The 21,832-nt window shown below is 42.7% G+C and overlaps 1 protein-coding gene across 6 annotated transcripts in view; it reads left to right on the forward strand.

Moving 5' to 3' along the window:
• The window catches only part of ARHGAP9 (Rho GTPase activating protein 9), a 173,187-nt gene that overhangs the window by 116,958 nt on the left and 34,397 nt on the right, over positions 1 to 21,832 (forward strand). For all 6 annotated transcript variants that reach the window (XM_068267453.1, XM_068267455.1, XM_068267454.1 and 3 more), the window contains 7 exons: positions 4,037 to 4,204; positions 5,514 to 5,621; positions 7,321 to 7,382; positions 7,490 to 7,577; positions 13,912 to 14,007; positions 16,066 to 16,164; positions 19,451 to 19,571. In XM_068267453.1, the coding sequence (XP_068123554.1) occupies positions 4,037 to 4,204; positions 5,514 to 5,621; positions 7,321 to 7,382; positions 7,490 to 7,577; positions 13,912 to 14,007; positions 16,066 to 16,164; positions 19,451 to 19,571 (742 nt within the window). The remainder of the gene's footprint in view (positions 1 to 4,036; positions 4,205 to 5,513; positions 5,622 to 7,320; positions 7,383 to 7,489; positions 7,578 to 13,911; positions 14,008 to 16,065; positions 16,165 to 19,450; positions 19,572 to 21,832) is intronic.

Genomic DNA, 21,832 nt, shown 5'->3' on the forward strand with positions numbered 1-21,832 from the left:
CGGATTCCATTGTGTAAAGCCAGGAATAAAAAAGAATGTTAACTGAGGTGGCTGAACCGTGATGGTTGTAACTGGAAAGGTGGCTGACATGTAGATGTGCACATGCCAGGTATGAGGGCACAACGGAGCCCAAGTAAAAAAAAAAAGGGGACGTAGAAAGTGATCAGATAAGGTGGTTGCTAGTGGTAACTGCAAGTTCGTCATATAGGCAATGTCCAGACAAGATAATAAGTCAACCTCATAGGCAGATGCTGTAAAAAATCCAGAGGTTTAGGCAGGCAGCTGTAGTGGCTATTTGGGAAGAAGGTGGATCCATTTCAAGGTAAATTCAGTGCTGTATCTATGTCTTGGTACCGGTGCAATATTCACATGAAAGATGCATGGAAACTACCATTAGGGCTAATTCACACTTGCTTAAAAAATGTACCCATTTGGGACATTTTTCAAGCTCTGCTTAAAAGAAGGAATCAGATCCTATGTTAAAAATAGTATCGGCTTCCACAAAAAACACGGATCCGTTAGCTATGGAATGCGAGATGGACCGCAGAGTCCCAGCTTGGCACATTTTCCAGACCGGCCGGGAGCATTGACACTGTCCGTTCTCTCTAGGCTAGTCGCAGCATCCACGTCGCCCATTTGGATCGCCGCCATGACGTCACTGCTGCTCAGTCCCTAAATAGCCAGGTGGCCGGTATAAGAATGGGGATCTTCATTGGGCTGTAAAAGACCAATGGGAGTCCTCAGCAACAGAGAGAATTCTCATTGGTTCATATTGGACCAATGAAAATTCTCCCTGTTGCTAGGGAGAATTGGCCTGCGGCAGCCTATGGAGAGCCCCATGCTTCTGCTGGCCTTTGCGCTGTATAGATGGACAGAATGGCAGTGTTGGGACAGTGATTAATTCAGACGTGATTAATGCAGGGGCGGACGTGGAATGGATGGGTAAAAATGTTGCATGCGGATGCAATACGAATTGAACGCATCTGCTTAGGGGATGCGCTTACCGTTTCTGTTCTGCATCCGCTCAAGTGTGAACTGGCCCTAACTGTTCCCAAGCTGCACAGATGCTAGAGCTGCTGCTACAAAACCAGCTAAGTACTGAAGCTGAGGTACACACCGTTCATGTAGCTTTGTCTGCTTGTTTCTGGATGATGTGGACACTGGGCTCTATTCACAAAGGGCAGGTCAGTAAAATAATTGTCTTCTGTAAAATACTGCATCCAGTCTCCTGCATGCATGCTGGGTAAGAGAGGACATATGTCTGCATATGTCTGCTGCAAACCGTCCACTGTGATTGTGGAGAAGTGGCACCATGGCAACGGGGACACCGCTCCAGCGTTGGAGCTGGATCATCCACAAGGCAAACCTAGGCGGTTTCCTATGGCCTGGAGAGAGACTAGGGGCCTTGTTGATGCTAGCCCGTACCATATCTTACTGATTACCTGCACTGTTGGTAAAATTCTGTTGATTTGCAAGATATCTTGCTAGATGAATCTGCCTGTGTGTTTGGCCAGTACTCATCATGCTCTATCAATATTGCCTGATCAGGACCTCGGGTGACATTGTAGGACCAAGACTGTGCAGGTACGAGCAAGCGACTGCAGTCAGTCATTGCACAGCCTTATTGATCCGACAGGACGGATCGCTGGCTGAGTGGTCGGGGGGCTTTGGGGGCTGCTGCACACAAGCTGGATTCTTGGAAAACGCAGTCGTTATCAGCTGCCTCAGCTCAGTTTCATCTGGTGTGTGTATAGTGGTTTATTCTCACAGGTGTCTGTCTCTCTATAAAACACACTGTAAGCACCTGCAAGCACACTGTAACACCAGTATTTCCAGTTACCTTATTAGGAAACGAAAGTAAAAGTGGTGACCTAAAGGGTATTTTAAATATTTACCATGCTCTCTCTGTCTGACAAAGTCCACACTGAAACTCAGTGTGTTTATTTTATGCTTGTACATTATCCCACAGGTGAAGGATTTGAATATGGGGATTTCCTCATCTCCCGTAAGAAATATAAGCAGTTGGGCCTGTTCAGGACTTGGATTATTTATCAATTCCATAGATTTACTAGATAAAAAAAAGCCTTGTGCATGACCAGTTTGAGATGACCACAATGACAGATCATGAAATTACTGTGTGTAACTATTTACTTCCTTTTAAAGGAGTGAGAGGGATATGGAGGTTGCCATATTTATTTTCTTTTAAGCAATACCAGTTACCTGGCAGTTCTGCTGATCCTCCACCTTTGATACTTTTAGCCCAAGGGTCCCCAAACGTTTTGGGTCGAGGGCCTGGTCAACATACTTCAAACTGCTGGGGGGCCGGAACATACTTTTTGTATTGGCATGAGGCTGATGATATTTGAACTTTCTCAGCCATTCTAGCTGAACTTGTGAACTAAGAATTTACGATACCTCTGGGTCAATCCTAATACCAGGTCTGTGAGCATAGAGTAAACAAGGATCCTTATCTCAGCTAACAACCTCTGGGTTAGAGGTTGGATGATCTGTTTGAATTAAGGAATTTTAATGACATGTATTTATGCTTGAACAAAATATATGTGTTCCCTTTTGATGTTACATGTATAAAGCTGTCTGTACCACCAGCCTGCAAACTAACAGGATATATCGGTAAGCCCGACGAAGGCTGCAAGGCCGAAAGCTTGCTTATTTTTATTCATTTTTAGTTAGCCAAAAAATGGTATCATCCTGATTTATAACTTCTTGCTTTTAAAGTATACCAGTTGCCTGGCAGCCCTGCTGATCTATTTCGCTGCAGTAGTGTCTGAATTACACCAGAAACAAGCATGCAGCTAATCTTGCCAGATCTGAAATAATGTCAGAAACGCCTGATCTGCATGCTTGTTCAGGGTCTGTGGCTAAAAGTATTAGAGACAGAGTATCAGCAGGGTAGCCATGCAACTGGTATAGCTTAAAATGTAATAAATATGGCAGCCTCCATAAAACTCTCACCTCAGGTTCTCTTTAAGTTATTGTCTTTTGAAAAAATTGCTTACCTCTAGTTTGCTATTTGGGGACAGGTCAGCACATTGTGGCTGTCATCCTGTGTTGTGTAGATGCTGAGGTATCACAGGATGTGAATATGATGACTGGCTGGGGCCTGGGTGCTCAGTTTGCTTGTTGGTACAGAGATGTAAATTATGCGATTGGTCTAATTGTGGAAGGCTATTATTGGTTGTATCACACAGGACAGCCATCTGGGGGGGACAACTGACACTGCAGTGAGGGGCCCTGGTCCCCCCACAAAGCGCTGGAAGGGCCGCATGTGCTGACTGCAGCACACCGCGTTCCAGCACTGAGAGAAGTGTGACATCAGCGCTTGAACGTGGGGAGCAGATGAGTGAGCCCGCTACAGCGGACATTCTATACTGGGGCACCACCTACATCTGGCTACAGGCTACCTATACTGGGCCACCACCTATACCTGGCAAACTATACTGGGTCTGGAACCACCTATACCTAGCTACCTATACTGGGGCACCACCTATATCTGGCTACCTATACTGGGGCACCACCTATACTTGGCTACCTTTACTGAGGGCGCCTATAGCTTGCTACCTATACTGGGGGCACCTGTACCTGGCTAACCTATACTGGTGCACTACCTATACCAGGCTACCTATACTGGTAGGATGAGGTGGCTAGTGGGCTGGCACAGCAACCAATGGGTGGGCCCATGAAGGGAGGGGACCAGGCCTGATGATGTGTGAGGGGCCCCAAAATTTCTGATGGCGGCCCTGGTATCACACCTCCAATAGAATGTGTTCAGAATATATTAATAATGGCAAGTTCAAATAGTAGATGTTTTGTATTTTTTGTATTTGATACACAGTATATTGCGTGAGGTAATGTGAGATTGGTAACTCATAAGTGGTTTAGCTTGTTCCTTCCTTCATTGTCAGTCTGTTTCAAGAAAATCATAAGATATACAGTCGCATATTTACCTACCATTACATTAGTATGAAAGACAGTGAGTTATATTTTTTTTCTATTTTCTCTGTCTTCCTTTATTCAGATCACAGAGTCCTATGAGGAGCAGAGCACATCATCTTCTTTCAGCAGCTTGTCTTCTTCATGCAGCAGTTTGTACAGCCCGAGCCCTGAAGTACCAAGACCTGAACTTTCGTTTGCAAGACTCAACTATACTAGGTCTATGATCCTGTCCCACTCACAGAGGCCAAGGGTAAACCTGCAAATGACTGCAACATTATGAGACACTTATGAGACACTTAGAATAGGATTACTGTAAATAGCCATTTTGTTATACGTTAAAAGTTATAGACATCTCCTTATCTAGAACCAGAATCTGAGTGGCTGAATAGAGTATTGGTTAAGGGCACTGCCTTTGGCATGGGAGACCAGGGTTCGAATTCTGGCTAGGGTCAGCACCTATTCAGTAAAGAGTTAAAGGCAAGACTCCCTAACACTGCAGGGTAGCCTCCTGAGCGCATCCCAGGGGCTGCAGCTCTTGAGCGCTTTGAGTCCGACAGGAGAAAAGCGCTATATAAATGTTCAGATTATTATTATTATTATGTGATATGGTCAAGTGTCACTCAGCTTTAGCTGTTCGACCTTTTGATGTGTGAGCCTTATTAAGAGAGTCATAACCAAACAGGAGCACAGGTCCTCCAAGCCTCTTTTTACTCCTTGTCACCCATGGAGGCTCGTATTGCCAGATCAGCTGAGTCGGCTAGGGTGGGGCACCTGAGCCACACAAGCCCACATGATCCATGATATAGAGGGCCCTGCAAGAAAGGGCCAGAAGTCTTTCTCCCTTTTACAGAACTATTTTGTCCATGTCAAGGATGTCCATGCTATGAAGGGGCCCATTCCCACCTTGGGTGGCCAGCAGGAGTAGGTGGTAGCTATTCCAACATATGTGGAGATAGACCCCAGGGAGTGACTTATATTTAAGTATCCCTCACACATTTCTGAAAAGGTTTAAAAGCACTACCACTACAATATTGAAAAGTACCCTGGCATAAGTTTCTTTAATTCTCATGGACAAATGGGAACCTTTCCCGAGGAGGATTCTCATTGGCCAGATCAATGTATCAATAAGAAACAACAGCACAACATTTTCGAACACTAATTCTTGGGACAGAACAGCGCTAAGGCTAGATTCACAGTGGATGTTGCGTTCTCTGTAAAAGAAGGAATGCAACGGAACAGGAAAGTTACGCCACACGTTATCTGCGTGTTGCGTTGCATACAGTGAAGCATACAGGCAATGAAAAGTATGCTTCATCATCACTGTTAACATGTGTTTTGCAGTAATGCACTGCATGCAGTATGTTGGGATGCTGCAGACTGTTAACTCGTACCACAGCGGCATCACTGTGAATGTCACATAGGTGGTGCATTGTAGTACGTAGCACAGCAATGCACCACTGTGAACCCAGCCTCAGTGTTAGAGAGATAACGTCAGACATAGTAAAGCTAGGCCACTTCATGTATTCAAACATTTCATGTATTATTCAATTGTTTTTCAGCCAACCCATAGGCGGAATAACTCACATCATATGGTGGAAAGTTATAATAACAGCACAAACATAAATGCAGATCTGAATAAATTGCCGCTGGTTTTGGACGTTCCCAATGTAAGTCGATGTTGTATATTATCTTTGTACAAGGTTAATGCCATGACACAATTTACATCTCAAGAGCCTAAAGGCAAAGAAAACTTAAAGCAAACCTGAACTGAAAATTAAAAGTCAAAATAAACATAAACACGTCATACTCACCTCCCATGTAGTCTACACATCAATCTCTTTCTTCTCTCCTGCCTCCTATTTGTCTGGTGATCGATGGAATTCTCCCCCATAACAGCTTCCTGGTCAGTACACTGTTAAACTGTAATATTGCCCACTTGAGCCGTAGGGACGCATGGACATTACCTTGCTTATCAGTTGCATGTTTTGCATTAGTACATTCATATAAGCTTTCTTTACTAACCTTCCAGCAGTCTTTGCTATATGTTGAGGTGACCCAGGCAAGCATTGTACACATTTGCCCCCTGATAGTGCACAGTTTTAAATATTTCAGTCCACTGCTGCTGGCCCTCCTCATTGTGTGCTTGTTCCTGTCTCTCCATGCATGTAAAGCTGCCTATTAAAGTGGACCTGAACTCAGAACATCCTCTCTGCTCTAAAAGATACACAACAGCATACTAACCTATAAACAAAAAACATTTATTTGTTACAGCTGATACAAATCCTAAAATACATCTGCACTGTTTCTACTTCCTGATTCATGGAAGCAGACATATTGTTAACCTCCTGTGCTTTCAAATGGCCTTATCTGCCATCTCTACCATAGGCAGTCATGTGACACAGGGGAGAGATCAGAATGCAACTTGTGATTAGACACAAATGAGGAAGAATTAAACAGGTTAAACTCTCTAAATACATACAAGGTGCTGTGCTGTTCTGTGCAAGAGTTCGGTCCACTTTAACAGTATAATCGTTTATAAATGATTCTCAAAAATGATTGTGTTGTTAAATTGTAATAATCAATTGAATTGTTTTTTTCTTACAAAGAAATGATCATCATATCTGTCACATACAGAAGAGCCAATCGTACCTCATGAGCTGTGACTTAAGATATTTAGACAAAAATCATTTATTAGGGCCATGGTGAATAATTACTAATGATAAATATTGTATATTGTATACAGTATATATATTGTATACAGTAAATACAGTATATATATATATATATATATATATATATATATATATATATATTAATAATTGATCTTATATGTCAACAGTATGATTTTTAACTTGATCAGAATGGATCCGATCATAAAAATCCACTAGGTGGAAGATTAAGTAGATATTCATCATGGTAGATTAAAAACGATCTTACAGTTGATCGTTCTTTTATTATTTCAACCTAATTTCGATTTTTAAAATATAAAATAGTTCATAAAAGCTGTACTATTAAATGGTACCTTAAGGGAACAGCCTGATCAGAAAACAGGCTGTTTACTCCCACAACCCTTTCCACCAATACAAGGGAGGACAGGTAAAACATGTGGGAAGAGACTAGGCACAACTACTGGAGCAAAGCGATGGGGTACACAGTACTTTAGAACTATCATGGCTGTAGCAGTGAATGGGGGTGGAGCCTAAATAAATATTTTTTGGGGTAAGTATGCATTAGTTTGCATTTCAGAATATAAACGTTGTCACCTCACACATACAGACGCGCACATACACATGCAAACACTCACACTGAAGTAGCTTTTACCTCTGTTACTTAAATAAACACATAACCCTGTTCTTATCTTTTAAGGAAGTGGAAAAAGCGGGACAATTGAACAAGACAAAAATTGCAGAAGGTGGAAGAAAACTAAAGTAAGCCTATCTCAGTATGCCATATTCTCTCGTCACTAGCAGTATAAATGGTGTTCCTCTAAAACTATTTACACGCATTGATATGAGTTTCTCTTCCTATTTTTTAGGAAAAACTGGACTACATCTTTAGTAGTTCTTACTGGAAATAGCCTAGTATTCTACAAAAACCCAAAAGTTCAGGCTCCCTCTGGATGGGTAAGTCATAATTCAATATACACGGGATAGCTAGTTATTATATACCAATGCTCATGAGGTAAACTTTTAAAACTTAACTTTGGACAAACAGCAAAATGCTTCAGAGGAATAGAGTAAATACATAAAAATAATAAATGAAATAAACTGTTGTTGTGACCAGCTTTTGCATTTAGCTCAGCAGCAGTTCACTTAGGTGTAATAACAACAAAAGTACAATATAATAGCAGCAGAGGGCACCCACACGTGTAAATAATTATTTGGACAAATAAATCCACATAAATACAATGAATAGGTCTTCTTGAATACCACACGTGGTAGGTAATGAAGAAAAAAAAAAAAAAAAAAAAGCTTAACAAGACGAACGTTATCAAAAATGCAAAACCTTTATTTCTTAATTAGTAATTTTGATCACTTATTAAAGAGACACTGAAGCGAAAAAAAAATTATGATATTATGATTTGTATGTGTAGTACAGCTAAGAAATAAAACATTAAGATCAGATACATCAGTCTAATTGTTTCCAGTACAGGAAGAGTTAAGAAACTCCAGTTGTTATCTCTATGCAAAAAAGCAATTAAGCTCTACGATGAAAGTCGTGGAGAGGGCTGTTTTCTGACTTTTATTATCTCAACTGTTATTGAACTATTTACTTTTTCTCTGCCAGAGGAGAGGTCATTAGTTCACAGACTGCTCTGAAAGAATCATTTTGAATGTTGAGTGTTGTGTAATCTGCACATATTATAGAATGATGCAATGTTAGAAAAAACACTATATACCTGAAAATAAAAATATGAGAATATTTTCTTTGCTGCTAATCTTCTAGTAATTATTCATAGTACACAACCAATTCATTATATCATATATTTTTTTTCGCTTCAGTGTCTCTTTAAGAAAAATAAAGACTTTGCAAGTCTTTAAAGATTTAACGTCTTAGGTATACCTACATGCAGCTTTTGAAGCCACGTACAGGGTAGGTTGCTCTCAACCTGCTGAAGAACTTTAAGAGACCACAATCACGAGAAATTGTGAAATTTAAAATACATGTGTGCAGATATAAAATATGCATTTGTCACAGAGTACAATACATTATCCATTAAGTACACAAACATACTATCTGGAGAAGGCAACCTTCAAACCAGACGCAGCTGGTGCTGTTTTGTTAGGAAAAGTGGGCCAAACATCCCATTGAAGGTGCAGAGAACTACAGGAATTGCTTGTTTGCAGTGACTGCCTCTAAAGGGTGTGCACGAAATGGTAGGTTAAATAGTTTTAGGCCGGTTGTAGTTAAATCTACGCACTTGTGGCTGCCTAAGCCTGATGTGGTGTAGTTTTAATGATGTCTGCTCTATGATTGAGGCGCAATATCGCTTTCCCAGTCCCCACCTCAGTCGGGAGCCGATTTCATTGATTCCTGACCCCTTGATAACTGTGAGCCAATCACAGTGATCAGGAAGTGTAAAATTAAAAAAAGGCTGTGGTCCTTAACCACTAGCCGACCATGTCACGCCGATGGGCGTGACCACGCCGTCAGCCGCAAGACCGCCTAACGCCAATCGGCGTAAAGTCCTGGGGCTCTTTTTTGCAGGAGATTGCGCGCAGAGTGCGCGCGCATCTCCTGCTTGGTGGGCAGAGCGGAGCTCCGCCTTCAGTATCTGAGCGGCGGTTGCCGCTCGGGAGAATGTTAGACGGTGTAACCGCCGTCTAATTACATGTACAGCAATGCAATCCGCAGCAACACAGTACTGGGGACAGCCGTGTGACACGACTGTCCCCTCCTGAGACACAGAGGTGATCGGCTGTCGTAGGCTGAAGCCTATGACAGCTGATCACGGGATTGGCTGGCGGGGGGAGGGAGGTGAGTTACTGTAGTGAGAAAAAAAAACACTTATTTTCATTAAAAAGCACAAACAAACCAACAAATAAACAAACAAACAAACAATGGGGGGGCGATCAGACCCCACCAACAGAGAGCTCTGTTGGTGGGGAGAAAAGGGGGGTGGGGAATCACTTGTGTGCTGTGTCAAATGGCCCTGCAGCTTGGCCTTAAAGCCGCAGTGGGCCAATTTAATGCAAAATAGCCTGGTCTTTAGGGAGGTTTAACACTGAGGTCCTCTAGTGGTTAAGGGGCCAGAGCCGTGGTGTCCACAACTAGTTAAGGGACCCATCATTTTTGTCCATGCCATTTTCATTTGTGTTATTATTTGAAACTTCCTTCTGAATCAAATCTTCACAGGAAAGTTTTTAAATGTGTCAGCTTTGGGGGATTTTTCCCCCATGGAGGGGTACCAACAAATTTGTCTGCCTCTAGCCTATAAATGAATTCTTGTATGCAATAATATCTGCATGTAAGGAGTGGTATAGTCAGCTATGGCAGCATGAGGATGCATCTCTCTCCAGGTCATCTGAATTGATCCTGCCTAATCCACAGAGGCGGTTCATGCTACTGGGCTCGAATATACCTTACCACCTCTGGAAAGCTCACTCTACAGCACGTGTTGAACTCCAGGTCTGGAAGGCCAGATCCATGCCCGAAGCAGAGGAATGTGTTCTACCTGGTGGACCACACCTTTCCTGATTCAGACCCATCAATTAATTTGAGCTATGTCAAAAATGTGTGAGGACCTCGGCCCTCGAAGGACCAGTTTGACATTCCTGGACAAAGGCACAGGCACTGCTGAGCACGTGGCGCAATTCACCTGTGAGGATGGCCAAGGTGGCTGTGGATCGAGCTCCATGCTGCAAGAGGGGGAGGTCCAAGGTGCTGAGGCACAGCTAAGCATGGAACCTATGCTAAGCTATGAATACAGATGCTGACATTGCTTCCTCTCATGAGGCCTTATGTAACACATTCTATAGAGGGGATGTGCCACCTGGTGATATAGGCATCTGTCTCATTAAGAAGAGTATAAGAATATATAATAGGGCAGTGTTTCTCAACTTTTTCGGCCCAAGTACCCCCTACCGCAATTCAGTTCCAGCCAAGTACCCCCCCACGTGTATAATATATATATATATATATATGTATATATATATATATATATATATATATATATATATACACGCGCGCGCGCACACACACGCACACTTATACCGCATATATACCGCACCGCAGGTATAGGTGCCCCCAGTATAGATAGATAGCCAGGTATAGGTGCCCGCCCCCAGTATAGGTGCCCTAAGTATAGCTAGGTATAGGTGCCCCCAGTATAGCCAGGCATGGGTTGGTGCCCACAGTATATATAGGTATAGGTGTCCTCATAGCTAGGCATGGGTGCCCCCAGTATAGCCAGGCATGGGTGCCCCCAGTACAGCCAGGATTGGGTGTCGCCCAGTATAGCCAGGCATGGGTGCCCCACAGTATAGCAAGGCATGGGTGCCTCCCAGTATAGCCAGGCATGGGTGCCCTTAGTACAGCCTGGCATGGATGCCCCCAGTATAGCCAGGTATAGGTGCCCCCAGTATAGTTAGGTATAAGTACCCCCAGTATAGCCAGTCATGGGTGCCCTTAGTACAGCCTGGCATGAATGCCCCCAGGATAGCTAGGCATGGGTGCCTACAGTTTAGTTAGGCATGTGTGCCCAAAGTATAGCCAGGAGGGGATGCAGCGCAAAACGGGGGAGCATGCCCACACATAGCGGCGGGGAGGGGGGTCCACTCCCCCCCTCCCTCACCTTGGACTCCCCCGTCAGTGCTTCCCCCTCCGACACGTATTAATAGCAGCGGCGGCGGCATGGTAAAAGGAACGCACACTTACTTCTGCGTTCCATGCCGGAGGTCCGATCTTCTCTGAGCCTGACACTACTTCCTGATAAACAGGAAGTAGCGTCATCGCTGAGAGAGAAGGTCCTCTGGCGTGGAATGCGGAAGTAAGTCCGCGTTCCTTTTACCATGCCGCCGCCGCTGCTATTAATGCGTGTCGGAGGGGGAAGCACTGACGGGGGAGTCCAAGGTGAGGGTGGGGGGGAGTGGACCCCCCTCCCCGCCGCTATGTGTGGGCATGCTCCCCCGTTTTGCGCTGCATCCCCTCCTGGCTGCGTACCCCCAGCTATGGTCTCGCGTACCCCCTGGGGTACGCGAACCGCGTGTTGAGAAACACACTAATAGGGCATCTATATGTATTGAAGCTTCATTGAAATCAATTTCCCCCAGTGCATCATTGTGGCACAACAGTAATTTTGCTGAACCTACCTTGGCATTCTCCTCTGCTACCAGCCAATAGAAGATGCCAAACTGTCCAAATAAGGTATCAAATTAAACATTATAATACATTCTTTAAAATAAGATATACTATGTTACTGTGTTACGTTCCATATTAAAATGGGAGAGAGTGTAAGAGGGAGAGCGCATTTCCTTAAGAAAAAACTCAGAGCAGAAACGACTTCCTTTAGGAAAGAACTCCGAGTAGAAAGGGTTAAAGCTGCAGTGGTATTTAATGAAAAATGGCCTGGTCTTTGGGGGGGGGGGGGGGGGGGGGTTAAGCCCGTGGTCCTCAATAAATACAGCACCAGAGGCTGATACCTACTCACATGTGAAGCAATGCTGGAAATCTGTGGTGCATTTTAGCCCGTGGTCCTCAATAAATACAGCACCAGAGGCTGATTTCGTTCGCTACCTGCCAGCTGAACCTACTCACATGTGAAGCAATACTGGAAATCTGTGGGGCATTTTATAGATGGTAAACTTAAACTTTCAGTTGTAATACCTTTTAAGGCCTGTGTGCTTGCCTTTCAGGGTGACATGTCCTGTGTAGGCCCGGATTTACCTCACAGGAGCCCATAGGCACAGATGTCCTGGCACCCTATACTTCGCTCTCCATGAACCTCCAAACCCCTGTCAAATCGCACCACAATGTGCTGGCTGGCCCAGCTGTCACTTCTCCCTTACTTCCCTTGTCCATCATAAGTAGCTACAGGTGCCCTTTAGTATTAGGTAGCCAGAGGAAGCTCAATCAGGACTCTGAATAGGGAAGGAGGGAGGGACCCGCCTCTCAAACATCAAGCGCCTGTAGGCACGTGCCTACAGTGCCTTATGGTAAATCCGGCCCTGGTCCTGTGGTAAATATAAAATATTACTACTCATCAGAATCCCATGTTTTTTATGCTCGAAAAGCTCTAACTTCTAAATGAAAACTTAGCATGATATGATCAGTGATGGAATGGACTAAATAGCGAATTCCAATCTCCCCCTTTAAGGTGGCCATACACTTATAGATTTACAGCAGATTCGACCATCAGATAGATTTCTGTCAGATGCCTGTCAAGTAGAATCTGACAGGAATCTATCTTATGTTTGCCACACACTAGGAACAGATTTCCAAATGCATTATTGGACCATTAGATCCAATGCAACTCTATGGGCCATCGATCTGCTGCCAGCAGCAGATCGACCTAGATCTTCCATCCTGTCAGATAGATCAAATCGATCGAAATCGGCCACAAATTGATCGAATGGGGAATTTGATAGAATCGATTCTATAGAAACGATCGATCGATGGCTAAAATCGACCAGTGTATAAACAAACGTACCAGTCTTGAGCCCAGTTCAGTATGGGGTGTGTGGGTTGATTCCTCTGATGCATAATAATGCTATGAATTGTGATCTACATTCTTGAGATGGCTATCCTTTGGATATTAAGACACCAATGTGATATACAGTGTCCAAGGCCGGATTTATACTTTTCCCACCCATAGGCCAACTTTCTTATTGTGCCTCTTTCATGCGCAGCAGCCCCCCTTTCATTCCATGTGCAACCACCTCTTCCATGTATAACATCCATGTGCAGCAGTCCACCTCCCATTTCATGTGCAGCCCCGTCATCCATGTGTCAAATCTATGTACAGCAGCCCCTTCCCATTCCATTTGCAGCTTCTCTTCCATATGTTGTAACCCCCTCTTCCATGTACTGCCGCACCTGGGCAGTAGCCGCTTTGTAGCCTTTCCAGAAATCCGTCCCTAACAAGGTATTGCTGCAACTTCTCATTCATATGCTAATACATGTTAATATGTGGTGTACTTGAACCTTCTGTATGTGGACTTGTATATATGATCTGAGCCAAATGATTGATGTCTAGTAAATTATGAATATTTTTGTTGTTGTTGTAAAAGCAATAAAGAAACACTTTAACACTCCCCCCCCCCCCCCCCCCTTAAAAAAATCACTGTGTATGAACACATATGGACGTTAATAAGTGAGATACCAAAACTCCTGACTTGACCTAAAATAGCTTGGCATACATTTTTAATATCTCATGCCCATTTAGTAATGCATTTAGCACACAAATAGTTTCTCAGAGATATTTCCATTGTCTAATATAGTTTTTTTTTTGTCTTTCAGAAACCAGCCAATAGTAAACCTGAGACCAGCGTGGACCTCAGAGGTGCCTCCTTAGACTGGGCCCAAGACATGTCCAGCAAGAAGAATGTCATTCATGTAAGTTGCAAGGAACTGTAGCTACACATCTCTATGGTAAAAATAACTTGATAAAAATGTATTTATCTATCTTATGGACATTTGGAAGCTGACAAGTCTGACCTATCAGACCTCAAAGCAAATTTAAACTGAGAGTATAAGTTCTATGCATACTAACGATAGTACATAGAACTGTCCTGGTGTCTTCATTGATTAATTTCCTGGAGAACTCCAGGATGTACTAAATAAAAATGTAATCTTTGAAAAAGTGTTTTCCCCTTGCTTATGATGTGCTCTCATACATAGCTTCCAAACGTCCCTCTTTTGGAGGGACATTCCCTCTTTGGGAACCCTGTCCATCTGTCCCTCTTTCCTCCTTATTTGCCCCTCTTTCAGGACTGATGTACAAATCTGTGTAATTATATGTGTTTTTCTGAAAAATGTGTTTAACTGACTCTAAACTGTATTCCCATTCTTTAAATTGGTGTGTGTGATGGGGGCGTGGTCAGGGGTGTGGCTTAAGTGTCCCTCTTTCTTATCTCAAAAAGTTGGGAGGTATGTCTCATAGACTGCTGAAAAGAGCACATCGTAAGGAACAACAATATCCCTTGCTTGCCTAATACAGCTTCGGTCTTCTTCCTGTTGGCTAAGTAGTTCATTTAAACATCTTTTCATGTTTTTAATAATTTGATTTCATGTTCTTAATAAGGTTAAGACTCCACAGTCTTGTTATAATTGCATTCAGAGGACTGTATTGAGCAGTACAGGGTGCTGGTGTTAACTGCCTGATGGAGTATGTGTCTCAGTGTCTCGTAGAGGTGTGTGTATAGCATTGCCACATAACACACCTGTAATTATTCATACTTCACTGCACTATGGAATCCTGTTAGTTATACACCAGCTAGAAACCATTAGAATTCATCAAGATGAAGGCTGAACATTGACAGGGCACAGCTTTTCTGGCTATCAGGGCTGGCTTAAAGAGAACCAGAGGCCTCACAAAGTTAAAAAAAAGAAAACACCTAAGGAGAGGGAACCCTCTGGATCCTCCAGAGGCCCTTCACGCTGTCCCCTGATTCCCCGCCGCTCACAGGGACATCTGGGTCAGGCTCCACTTCTGGTACGAGCGCCAGCATGGCCGCACTCCACCTGGGCAAACACAACCTCGCTCCACCTGTACAAGCAGCTCCAGCTTACTGCACAGGACCAGCTGTGCTTACACAGGGAACTATGGGTACAGTTCAGTACAGTTTCACTACAGTTTACAGTTGCACACTGCAAATGCGATTTGCGATTCCGATTTTCCCTGGATGCTAAACGCAGCATGAAGTACTGATTGAAAATCGGAATCGGATGTAGTGTGCAAGAGGCCTGAAGCTCAAGTCATCTTTAGGCCTCTTATACACTACATGCGATTCTGATTTTTTTTATCTGATCCGATTTTGGATTCATATTAAAAACTGTACTGCATGCTGCTAAGATTTTTAATCTTAGTCCAAAATCGGACGTATAAAAAATCGGAATGGCATGTAGTGTGCAAGAGGCCTTAGACGGCACACTTTATATTGTGCTTTTCTCCTGGCGGACTCAAAGCGCCCAGAGCTGCATTCACTCTGACATGCTCACTCAGTAGGCATTAGCAGTGTTAGGGAGTCTTGCCCAAGGTCTCCTCACTACATAGGAGCAGGCTTACTGAACAGGAAGATCCAAAATTCGAACCTTGGTCTCCTGTGTCAGAGGCAGAGAGCCCTTAACTGCCACTGAAGAAGTAAATCAATAGGACTAATGGATTTTTTCATGAAGAAGTAGGAACAATTGTAATAACGTAACGATGAATATCCAGTATCTTCTATAAGCCAGCTTGTGACTGGTCCTCTTTGACTGTGGTTTCTTGACCGTATTGCGCATCCATATAGTAATGGAGCCTGGGAGGCTTACATCCTGACTGCCAGCTTAATAGAGTACTCTATTGTCTCCTGAGTGTTCTGGTGGTCGCACACTGCAGGAATTGCTTTATCATCCTCTCCACAAACTGGCTTTAACCCAACATTATGCATACATTATCTGTGCCCTCTGCAGCTCCGCATGGTAACAGGCAATGAGTTCCTGCTGCAGTCTGACAAGGAGCCTGTTGTACAGGAATGGTATGATGCCCTGCAGAGAGTCATTGAGAGACTGGTAAGTCATACTATCAGCACACGCCTTACATTTTAGTCTTTATCTGTTACTAATGCATTGCCTAAGTTGTCCTTAAAAACCACATATTCACATTCAAGTAGTTTCTATTTCACATCTTACTGCATAATCAGCATTGTAAAGAATGTCCCACTGGTCTCTGTACAGATGTGTTCATCTTACTTTGTGAAACTTAATTGAAGAGGTTCTGTATGACAGCAGTAGAGACAACAGAGTTATTTCCCCAGCAATATACATACAGTGCTTTATATTCTTCCTATGAAAAGTCTGTGTAGGCACTAGACGGTTGAAGAGGTGAAAGTCATAATCTAGCTGAAAGCTAATACATGGTTGTTGCCTGTAGTGACTGATCAATAGTGTAAATATTTAAATTTAATTTTTATACTGTCCTTGAGAAAGTAAAAAGCTGAAAGCTCATTGATAGCACAATAGTGCCACCTTGTGGAGATTAATTGTTTTATATATGTATACTCCATGTGTCTGAAAGAGGGCGATTCACTAATGTCCTAAAGAGGTATGAATGCCAAAAAGTGGCGTGTGCATTTCTTCAAAGCAAAAATCAAGCAGTGTGCATGCTGCAATCAGTAGGCAAAACTACTGCACCAATGCATTTACAATATGCTGGTTGGTTATAAAACGCCCCGGTGTGCGCTCCCTCTCTCTCTCTCTCTCTCTCTCTCTCTCTCTCTCTCTCTCTCTCGATGTGTCCCTTCCAAGTCCTTAAAAAAATACATGTTAGCATATCCCAGGGACTTTGTAGCCCAACAGTAGGGTCCACATAGTCTTTAATGGTGGTTATTTTTTTTTGGGGGGGGGAGGGGAGGGAGGGGGGACACTTTGAAAAAGACGATAAAAAGCTTCCCCCATTACAGCATGTCCTTGTCCAACAATATGTCCAATATGCATCTGTGATAATTAATGTTTCCCAACTTCGCCAGCGAACAGTAACGTTTACACATAAAATAATACTTATTTATAGTTTTGCGTTAAATCGTAATGTAAATAATATTTAAATAATCATTTTTCATAAATCATTATTTTCAACATACTGTATAAAGCCGTCAACAAATAAATCGTAATATACTTTTTTTTTTCATTAACACTCTGTAAAACATTATTATCCACCAAATAAACTACGCAACAACAAAATCATAACATATTGTTTTTCACACTTAATACTTATAAAACACTATTATCCATCTGATAAACCGAGCAATAGCTAAATCTGACGAATAATGGTTATAAACATACTAAACATATCAATCGTATTTAACTAAAACGTTATTTAAAATGTTATCACTTACTCTTTGTAAAACATTATTATCCATATAATCAAGCGATCGGTAAGTACATTGTAATATATTTTTTACGGTCTCTAGGTGTAAAACATTACTATTCACACAATAAAGCGATCACTAAGTGGGGATTTAGGGTTAGGCACCACCAGGGAGGATTTAGGGTTAGGCACCACCAGGGGGATCTTAGGGTTAGGCACCACCAGGGAGGTCTTAGGGTTAGGCACCACCAGGAGGCTCTTAGGGTTAGGCACCACCAGGGGGATCTTAGGGTTAGGCACCACCAGGGAGGTCTTAGGGTTAGGCACCATCAGGGAGGTCTTAGGGTTAGGCACCACCAGGGGAGATTTAGGGTTAGGCACCACCAGGGGAGATTTATGGTTAAGCACCGCCAGGGGGTCTTAGGGTTAGGCACCCCCAGGGGGGTCTTAGGGTTAGGCACCCCCAGGGGGGTCTTAGAGTTAGGCACCACCAGGGGGGTCTTAGGGTTAGGTGCCACCAGGGGGGTCTTAGGGTTAGGCACCACCAGGGGAGATTTAGGGTAAGGCACCATCAGGAGAGATTTAGGGTTAGGTACCACCAGGGAAGTCTTAGGGTTAGGCACCACCAGGGGGATCTTAGGGTTAGGCACCACCAGGAGGGGTCTTAGGGTTAGGCACCACCATGGGGATCTTAGGGTTAGGCACCACCATGGGGATCTTAGGGTTAGGCACCACCAGGGGGTCTTAGGGTTAGGCACCACTAGGGGAGATTTAGGGTTAGGCACTACCAGGGGGGTCTTAGGGTTAGGCACCATCAGGGGGGTCTTAGGGTTAGGGATAGGCAGAGGGAGGGTTCTGTGTGAGAATAGGGTTAGGTTTAGTTGTAGTAATGTTAGTAATATTTAGTAATGGTTTACTACAGTTATTACGAATGTACTTATATTTTTTATGATTTGATTATTTGAAATATGTGAATTCAGTTTTAATCTGTACTAAATGACTTTTTAAATGGTTATAAATTTTATATTAAAAATTGTTACAAAATATCGTTTAGAAACTTTATAGTAGTATAAAATGTAAAGTTATGTTTTTGGATCCTGATCTGGTTAAATCATTAAAAAAAAAAAAAAAAAACAGTACTTAAACATCGTTAATGTAAAATACATTTTAAATCATTATAATTATAATCATCATTGTGAATATACAAACGTTATTGTAATTTTCCATCCATAATTACAGAGAATAGTGTTTTACCAATATATCATTTCATACACATTATTTAATGATTTGAATTTGTAAAACAATATTCTAAACAAAATATTAAAATATAATTGTTTTATAAACGATATTTCAGGTTAACGCTTATACCAGGCGCCCTTTTTTCCCGATGCCCTTTTTGCATGTATGACCCAGCCAACCTTGTTTTTGGTCCTCAGTATTGAGATAAGGCTGCTTGGCAAGGAGAGGGGTAGGGAAGGACAGTCCAACCGAAGTAGGTGGTTTTAGCGCACGGAATTTAACGCCAGGCACCTCATTGCAGCAATGTTATGCAGAGCGGGGCATGTAACAGTAATGCTGGGCTCTGGCAGTTGCCGGACCCCGAATTACATCTCCCTCCAAGTAGCGACAACACGGAGGGGGAAAAGTATTTAACACTGCCGGGCAGTTTAGTGGCAGCAAACAGAGCTGTCATATGACTCTCCTCTCGCCCAACTCACCGACGGCCATATTATACATACGCAGTCCAACCCTGTTCTGCAAGATACTTCCATTATGTTTAAAGCCATGTGAATTGGTATAGCTCAGGGAGGAGGAGCCACATGTTCACTGACCCCCCATCCTGCATGGCTTATTAGTTGCTGTCATTGCTTCTATTTATCTTCTATTTTCATGTTCTGTAAAATAAATACAGAATAAAAAAAAATCAGTGTTTGCACATTGTTGGGCTAGGAAACTCTGATTTAAAAACTCAAGCTTGTTTTTCTCATGTAGGAGCGAGAAAATCCACTGGATGATATCATTTTGAGAAGAGCAGGCAGTATGGAGGTCCTGGATGGGAGTGGTGAAGAAGAGGAGAGTCCGCTAAAGAGTAGAGATAGCCGGAAATTTACGTGTATGCTATAGTTAAGCTTCTTATATTGTTTTATAAAATACCACAACAGTTTTGTCACATTCATATTTGTAGTAGCTTGAAAATTAACTGTCCGTCATTCATTAGCTGAACAGTCAACAGAACTCTGCACCCTGCTGTAGAGCACATTTAATGAAACGAGCTGACAATTAGAAAAATAACTTATACACGGTTGAGTCACATTATAATGAACACTGACTCCATATGAGTGACACAGTAAGTTGCTGGATGGTTACTATAGGTATATGCAATCATGCCGAATGTAATTCGTCCGACAATTGCTGACATGTGTGTGGTAGCGAGTACAGTCATCAAACATGTCAAGCAAGTTGGTGCCAAATGTTCTCGATTTGGCTAAAAGTTGTGGAATTTGGGTGGCGAGTATAATAGCTGATAGTTTTGTTCATGCTCTGTATGGTGGTGGTCATTGTGATATGGTCATGGTGGTATGGTGGAATGACATGTTGCAATGTCCTGTTAAAAGACCTTTTATGGGTGTATGTGATCGGCAAGGATGAAGATGCCCATATCAATTTAGTGTGCCTTCCAGAGGTATTAAAGAACCCAGACCATAATAAGAAAACATTCTCCAGACCATTCCACGGCTACCACCAATTTGTGAATATCCAACAAAGGTTGCAGGGTGTTTGTTCTTCGCAAGTTCAAAGTCTTACACACGAATGTCCATCTGTTCTACTTGGCTCAAACCTTGACTCGTCAGAAAAGGAAAAACTGGTACAAGTCCAATGTCAGTGCATGTCTGTGCAAATTGCAGCCACTTTTTGTAATGAGCCCTCATGAGCATGGATGCAGTTACCAGCTGTTTGCTCCAGGCCACCATTCACAACAGAGCTCACTGCTCAGTCATTTTCGATACGCATCTTTAAGTCTCCTGCTGTTGGTGAGTGTCTCCACATTAATGTGCTAATTGGTCTGCACCAATATGCACCACTGATGTTTACTTCTCACATCGAAATCTTGTGTTGCTCCACAGTTACCATGGTGCATTGAAAAGGTTCCATTTGTCCACTCACTGTACTGTAATGTAATAATCACAGCAGCCTGTGTATAGTTCCCAAATGCCACCTTTTCCAGAATGCTCCTGCCCTTTGCCTAGTAGTTGGTGATCGTACCTTTTTAATGTCTGATAAGTCAAACCTTTTCTCTTTGTCAGCCACCATTGCTATATTGGCAGCTTGCCGACTTCTCACCTCATATACTCACAGAGTCCGCATGTGACATGTGCATTTGTTCATTGGCTGTCCTGGGCGTTCCTGACATCAGAGGCGGCTGGTGGCCATTATTATGTGACTTAACTGTGTATTTATGAGCCAGATGATCCGTATGACTGTGCAACTGGTAAACTGAGTGTTAGGATTTGGTTGCTGTAGTACTAAGTACTCTGTTTTCATACTACTTGCTTGTCTGTAAAGTGTAAGTCTAGCACAAAGTGGTTTTTTTTTTCAGATTTGGACTGAGTAGAAAATCTGCCTACTATAAACACTTCCATTTTGTTCTCCCATGTTTGCTACAGTTGTGTCAAACACTCATTCCATTAATGACTGCTCATTCACTGATAATACCAAGTACAATTATGTGCTGTCTTCTCTATATTCACAAAAGGATGGTAAACTGTGTGCAGACAGTGTAAGTGAGTTACATGTGTGTTGTAAACCTAAAGAACTTTAGCCCGGGATTGAACTTCATACCATTATACCGTTCAGCACCTGATACCCCCTTTTCCACAAGAAATCTTTACCTTTTTTAAAATAGATCACCAGGAACATATGTGTGGCTGATATTGTGGTGAAACCCCTCCCACATTGTGATGTCAGGGCTGCGGCAGTTTCCTCTCTGGAAACCTTATTGCATTGTGGAAAAAAATGTTTCCTTTTTTCCAACTGCCAAGCAAGTAGTATCTTCCTATTCCTATTAACCTATTACATATGTACATCTTTTTCTTGACTACATGCAAAAAGGAAAAATTTATACCTCAAGGACTAAGAATACAGAATCCCACCCTGCATACATACAATAGCAGGTTTGCAGAAGAAATCTGCAGGAGGAGCTCGGAGAGCATGCGGAATTACCTTATAAGAGTCTGCTATAACCGTAAGAGGATTACAAAGGATGAGATACAGAGCCTGAAACTGTCTCTGAATGATGACCACACTGGAGCATGGGATAAACTACAGATTTTCTATAGGAAACTACAGAGATTCCTAATTAACAACAAAAAGACA

The sequence above is a fragment of the Hyperolius riggenbachi genome, chromosome 2 (assembly GCF_040937935.1).
Source record: "Hyperolius riggenbachi isolate aHypRig1 chromosome 2, aHypRig1.pri, whole genome shotgun sequence".
Taxonomy (NCBI): Eukaryota; Metazoa; Chordata; class Amphibia; order Anura; family Hyperoliidae; genus Hyperolius; species Hyperolius riggenbachi.